Source organism: Pteropus vampyrus, unplaced genomic scaffold (assembly GCF_000151845.1).
Source record: "Pteropus vampyrus isolate Shadow unplaced genomic scaffold, Pvam_2.0 Scaffold211, whole genome shotgun sequence".
NCBI lineage: Eukaryota > Metazoa > Chordata > Mammalia > Chiroptera > Pteropodidae > Pteropus > Pteropus vampyrus.
In genome coordinates this window covers 1,060,839-1,067,355 of record NW_011888992.1, presented here as the reverse complement: position 1 = coordinate 1,067,355, position 6,517 = coordinate 1,060,839, and the positions used below count along the sequence as shown (strand labels likewise).

Sequence of the window (6,517 nt, the reverse complement as noted above, 5' to 3'; positions counted from 1 at the left end):
TTTCTTGGCTTCACTTTCGTGGCCTTGACACTTGGAGGACGCTGGTCAGGTATCTCGTGGCAGGTCTTCAGCTTGGGTCTGTCTGGGCCCGTGATGAGACTGGGTTTCGGGTGTGTGGGGAGAAGGCCCGGGGGTCCGTGCCCTGGGGTGCCTGCGTCTGCGTACTGCCCTGCGTGGGGGCCCGTCGCCAGTCACCCTCGCTCACGGAGCACCCAAGCTGCACCTCCGCGAATGCTCCCCGCTCAGCCCTTCACCCGGCCGCCGCGGGTCAGGGTGGCCTCGGGGGCGTTTGTCTTCCTCCAGACACTGGTGTGTGGCGCCGGGGTCGCCCGCTCAGCCCTGGGAGTCCTTCACAGTGTCTTTCCTCCTCCCTTCCTCCTGTCCTGTCCTCTGACCGCCCCCCGACCCGCCCCCCCCACTTCCTCGCTTCTGACACTACGGGACGCTCCTGGCTGCCTGGTACCTTCCCTGCCCCAGCTGGAGTCAGCGGTTCAGCCAGTTCTCCCAAAGTGTGTGTGTGTGTGTGTGCACGTGCGTGCGTGTGTGCATGTGTGTTCACGCCTACAGCACCCAGCATTCCCAGGCCATTTCCCATCCACGTACCAACCAAGCCCAACCCTGCTTAGCTCCCAAGATCAGATGGGATCGGGCACGTTCAGGGTGGCATGGCTGTAGGCTGGGTCTTTGTTTTTTGGAGAATGGCATCTGCAAGTCAAGGTGTGGGTACAGGGTTGCTGGCCGTTACGGGGGTGTCAGTGCTTCTAAGTCAGTGGTTCTGGGGGGACTCGCCCCAGGGGATACTTGGCGAAGTCTGGAGACATTGCTGATGGTGACACTTGGGGCTGCTCCACGCATGTGGGGGCAGAGGCCAGAGATGCCGTGCTGTGCGGCCACAGCACAGCGGTCAGTGATGGCCGAGCTCCGCACCCGCCCTGCGCCCGCACGTCCACGCGTGCCGAGGTGTTTCTGCGCGTGAGCCCCTCGCCCTGCCCCACGGCTCCGTCCTGCCCTTGGACTGGAAAGCGGCCTCCGCCCGTGTGGGCCCCGGAGGAGTGCAGTCTTCACCGGCAGCTCCTGGGCTTGCTCGGGCCGGGCCGCGGGGCTGAGGTGGCGGCGGCTGGAGCCAGGAGCGGCCAGCCTGGAGTCCGCGGGTACTGCCCGAGCAGCAGGTTCCAGACGGGACGCCGCGGGACGCGCCCTGCCCGGTGGCGGGAACGGCGGGCCGGCTCTGGAGCCCGCGTTGCCAGACTCAGCCGCGTGTCTGGGGCTGCTCAGCTTCACAGCGCTTTAGTTACTGACCGGTGTGACAGGCCACTCCAAGCAGTGGCGAGGGCCATGCCAGTGGACCGTTCTGTGGTCAGAGCTGGGGTGAGGACCAGGTGGGCCCCTCTGCGTCCCCACTGCCTGGCCAGCCTGGGTGCTGTCCCCGGGCTGTGGCTTGGCTGTTTGGGGCCCCATGGGAGGCATCTGCGGGTGGCTTGGTCCTGGGCTGGGCCAGAGCGAGGGCATCTCCACATCCACGCCTCGGGCTCCTGTGGGCTTCTTGAGTGGTCACTGCCTGCGTGGCGGGAGCTTTTGCCAGAGCAGCAGCACAGTGGGCTGGGGGATCCCGGGCAGCGTGGCTCGCTGGGGGACCTGAGGGGTCGTTGGCTTTCAGTTATTGTTGATTTGATCAGGCCCAGTGTAGCGAAGGGAGACCTGTCTTCACGGCACCTTCCTCGAGTCTCAGGCAGCTGATTGCAGGTTGGTGACGGCCCGGACTACCTGCCCCCCATCAGGTGGACAACGGGACCCCCTGACCACAGCAGCATCACCTCGGAGAGACGCAGCATGAGCCGTGGGGAAGCGGTCTGGGTAGAAATGACTTTATTAGGAACCCTGTACCAGCGACATGAGGGTGCCATGCACACTGTCGCGCGTAAGCCGAAAGCCCCGTCACTCCCCTCCCCCGAATAAGGTGCTGCCGCTGGTGTCCGTTTCGCTGGAACTAACTTCGCCTCAGGCCTGCCAGACTCTCTCTGTTAAATTCAAATCTGAAAATGTGAGAGTCGATTGGCAGAACATATTCCTTGTATAAAAACCTAAAAAAAGTAGAGCCACGTTTGCAGGGCCAGGCGCGCTGAGTTCCCTCATGGCCCACTGAAGCAGGACCTGGGTGTCTCAAATGAGTCCGTGGGAAAACACCTCGACGCCGACAGGGCAGCATTGTTTCACAAGTAATAGTTTTCCTAGATATACTGCTAGCTGGTTGCTTTAAAGAATCACTAATTCTAAAACTCAAAGAAGCAATCGTGGGTTTTGCAGTGATTTGCAAGGGACCAACGGCGGTGCCTGGGATGGTGCCAGGGGGTCTGGCCTCTCGTCGTGGGATGTGACGGCTCGCCCCCATCTGAGGGCGTCTCCCACCCACCAGGCAGCACCCAGCAGGCCGTGTGGAAGCAGCCCCGGGGAGCTCGGCAGCATCAGGCAGCAAACCTCACCCCCTCGTCAGCTTCACGAACCGCCGGCGAGGGCAAGCTGCGGAGCACAGGTGTGCGTGTGGCATGCACGGCTGCTGAAGGCGCTGGGCAGCGGCCACAGCCCTGGGGCCCCCAGGCCACCAGACGGGCGGGGGTGGGGAGGGAGGGACGCTCTCAGGCCCGCGGCCACGCCTCCATTGTGGAGCCGCTGTGTCCTGTGTGGTGTGTTTTGTTAGGGAGCAGAGCAGCCTGGCCGGGCTGGGCTCGTCCTGCCCAGAGCTGTTCTAAGTGGCGGGCGGCAGGCATGTGGGGCCGGGCCGGCGTGAGGCCACAAGGCCCACCACCAGGAGGTAGCCGCTGGGACGGGCGGTGGGAGGGGCTGCAGGCTCCAGCACCCTGGGCATCTGGGGGGATGGGAGGGATGATGAGGTCAGGATGGAGTCGGGGCAGTGCGGGGCAAGGCTGGGGCTGGGAGTGTAAACTCGGGCCCCGGCGGAGGGGGCTCAGGACCCCATGGTTGGTGTGGGGTCAGAGGTCAGTCTTGCTCCTTCGTTGCTGGGCAGATGGAGGCTGGACCCACAAAAACACTGCTGACTGGGCCGCTGAGATCAAAACCTGAGTGTGGGTGGGGGGGTGCTGGGCCGCTGGGAGGTGGGTGTGCGGGTCCTGGGGAGCTTCCTGCTCTTTAGTTTTTGACATTAAGACTTGGTTTTTAAGCATGCTAGCAGAACATCCCGACGTCCTCCGGGGCCTGTTCTCAGGGGGTCAGGGCCGAACCCCGCACCCCCTCCTGGCGCGCCCTCGTTGGGGCGGTGTGGGCAGCGGGTGGGCGGGCCCTTTCCCCCCAGGCCTGTCCCCACCACAGAGCCCGCCACGTCCTGGTCACTGGAACGTGGCCCTCATCCTGCGCAGCTTGTCCTGAATCCTCCGGCAGTGCTTGTCGCTGGCGGCCCGCTGGGAGCTGGCCCCGCCGTCAGCCGCCAGGACGGACACGTCGGCCCCGCTGAACCGCGCGATCCTTTGCTGGAGGCAGGACTGCAGCTTGGGGTCGGGGGCGAAGGTGTAGGGGTTCTCCTGGAACGCATGCACCTGGCTCGCCACCTTGGCTATGTTCCTGCGGGGGGCGGGGAAGGGCGTGTCGGCTCCGGGGCCCCCCGACTCCGGGAACCGAGCTGAGGCTCCACGGAGCTGTCTGTGTTCGCGAGGCCAAACCTCGTCACCCTGCTCAGGCCCGTTTGTCTGACTTGGCCACAACCGTCTGTCCATCCGTCTGTCTGTCTGCTTTTCATTTCACGTTTACTGAAAGGCGACCCAGTGCCAGCCGTGGGGGGCACACAGGCGTGGGTGTGGTGGGCACGTGATTTCAGGCATGTGGTCAGTGGTCTGTGTGTGCTGGGTGCACATTTGTGTTCAGTGACGTCAGGATGGCAGCTTGAGCCACCACCATGTGAGGGTTTACACCCCGGGAACCGGCCAACGCCACGAACCAGGGCCATTACCCTGGAGAACACAGGTCAGACAGTGACCAGCAACCCCTGGGCGTCATCCAAGACGACTGGGACCTCGGAGTGGGAGCCCAGGCAGGGGTGGGGGCCCTAGGAGACGTCCCGGGCTGGGTGTGGCAGGGGAAGCTGTGTGTCCAGCACGGATGGTGTCACCGTCGTCAATTACTACAGCCAGGTGCGTGCACACAGTCAAGACGAGTGGACACTGTCCTTGGCCCGGGCCTTCTGCGTTGCGCGTCCCTGTGGGTGTCAGCCCCCACTCTGCTGATCTCGGACACTAAGTGTGCACTGTGCTGTTTCTTTAAATACTATTTTCAAATTGGTGCCTGAAAGGGGGCCTTGCACGGAGCTGGTGGGACCACTGGGCTCAGGTCCCTGGGCCATGTTCGCAGAGCAAGGCCACCTGCCCTTGACACTGAGGAGCGTGGGACTGGGTCAGGTCCTGACCGGCCCCCAGCTGCCTGCTCTGTGGATGACGAGAGAGGCAGGGCCAGCAGGGCTGGGGTGGGGCCTGAGAGGGCGCCCTGCACTGGCCGAGGCACAAAGGGGCAGCGTTCTCTTTGGCTGGGGTCACGGTGGTGGTTTTGCAACCAGACCTCCAACCAGCGCCTCCCAGATGGGCCCCCAGGTGTGCTGGCCCCCGAGGGGCCACCTGGGGACCGGCCCCCGGGAGAAGGGGATGTGACTGGGCCAGGGAGGGTGGCACAGGCCGATGGAGGTGAGGTTCCAGGCGGGCCTGCATCTCCCGTCGGAGGTCCCATCACTTTGGGGCGATGACTAGGGACTGACTGCATACGCCCCACCGTGAGAGGTGCTGGCACCATGTCCGCAGAGGAGGGGTTGCAGGTGGCCGGGGTGGGGGGAGGAGGGCCTGGCTGGGCAAGGGTCCGGGGCCCAGGCCTCAGGCATGGGGCGGGTGGGAGGCCCTCACCTGAGCTTGCTCCACCTGTGGGCCCCGTTGGTCATGGTGAAGCCGCCGGTTTCCAGCTGCTGGATGTGCATGGCCAGCAGGCGAGCTGAGGGCAGGGTGGGCTGGGCCCGGGACCGCCGGCCTTCCATCAGACACAGGCTGTCGCTCTTCAGGAAGACCTGGCCATTCGGCCGGGGCCGGGGTGGGAGGACAGGCTGGAGGTCAGTCCTGGGTGCCCTGCCAGCGGCCGGCTCAGCCCGGCCAGTCCCAGGAGGCGCCGTGCGCTGACTCACAGCCCAGGCTAGGCACACCTCGGGTTGTGGGGTCGAGGTGGGGCTTGCAGACACGAGAGGACACTGACACCTGTCGGATGGCTGTCAACCTCCCACCACCGAGATGGCCAGCTCCCTCCCTCACACTCTCCTCTGGGCTCCAGGGAGGAGCCCAGCTGCCCGAAGGGGAACGAGGCCCGAGGCCCGGGTGGGCCAGCTGCAGGGCTCCCTGTCTGGTGCCAGCCAGGGACAGCCGCCCCCCCCGCCCCCCCGCACAGAGCTGTGTCTGGGGTGGGGCCCGGGGAGCACCCGCTGCAGTCTGCCCCTCGCGGCCTCATGAGGCCGCCTCTGCGCTCTGCCAGGTGGGCAGCAAGCCCGGGTCCTCTGGGCCAGCGGGGGGCGTTGGGTACCCTGTGACGGGGAGCATGGGGGCACGGACAAGGCCGTGGTGGAGGGTCCATGTGCTGTGGGGCCACGGTGCAGGCTCTGCTGGGCCACCCCCCAGGCGTGTGGGGCCTGTGTCGAGGACGACCCCGGGGGACACGAGCTGCCGGAAGCTCACGCAAAGCGGCAGTACCTCCACGGCCTTCAGCTCCTCCATGACCTCTGCCATCTTCGCAGGTAACGTCCTCCAGGCCTGGAATGAGAGCACAGGTGAGCCTCCAGTCGTTGCGGTGCCCGTACCCAGCAGCACAGGGTCAGCACGGGGTGGCCGCTGGCCCTCCGGGTACTCACGGACGACTGCCGCACAGCGAGGTGCTCCAGGCCTCCCAGGATCTGCATGGCTGTCGCGAAGTTCCTCTGCTCATAGCAAGACTTTGCAATCAGCAGAAATTTGGACAGCAGATTCACCTGCAGCTGAAACAGGAAACGGTGTGTTCAGCGTCCTCCAGCTGCAAAGGACACGCAGAGACTTTTTAGGGCCTGTGAGAACCTGGCGCCGCGGCCCGGTCGTGAGCGCGAGGACCAGGCCGCTGGGCTCGCCGCGCGTGGTGGAGGGGGAGCTGGCAGCAGGGCAGCAGGGCGGGCATCACTGAGAACAAGGAGGCAGACGCCCAGCGAACACTCAGACGTGCAGAGACGTCAGCGTCACACCTTGGCACGGCTACTCCGGGGACGTGGGACAGATGGGGACAGGAAGGGCAGCCCACACTGGCCAGACACGGCCGCCGCGTCAGAAGCAAATGGCACAAATGGCAGCTTCTGGCCACCGGGCCGGCTCCGCTGTGGGACGTGGTTTCGGCGCCCGACCGGGCACGGGGTTCCCTGTGGTCCCACCGCTTTCTCTGGCCCGTCGGTCGTCGGGCGAGCAGCGCCTGCCGCCCCCAGAGGGAGCTCGCCCCGAGTGGCCACAGCGCCTCAGAGAGCACT

General features: G+C 65.5%; 1 protein-coding gene and 1 pseudogene across 1 annotated transcript in view; both read right to left on the bottom strand.

The window, feature by feature from the left end:
- Positions 1-558: 558 nt before the first annotated feature.
- On the bottom strand, positions 559-677 carry LOC111747117 (annotated as a pseudogene).
- A 2,643-nt stretch (positions 678-3,320) lies between these two features.
- The window catches only part of KNDC1 (kinase non-catalytic C-lobe domain containing 1), a 36,190-nt gene continuing 32,993 nt past the window's right edge, over positions 3,321-6,517 (bottom strand). The window contains exons 24-27 of the mRNA XM_023538047.1: positions 5,882-6,004; positions 5,724-5,783; positions 4,896-5,053; positions 3,321-3,573 (exon numbers count right to left, since the gene is read on the bottom strand). Coding sequence (XP_023393815.1) covers positions 3,342-3,573; positions 4,896-5,053; positions 5,724-5,783; positions 5,882-6,004 — 573 coding nt within the window. The 3' untranslated portion in view covers positions 3,321-3,341. The remainder of the gene's footprint in view (positions 3,574-4,895; positions 5,054-5,723; positions 5,784-5,881; positions 6,005-6,517) is intronic.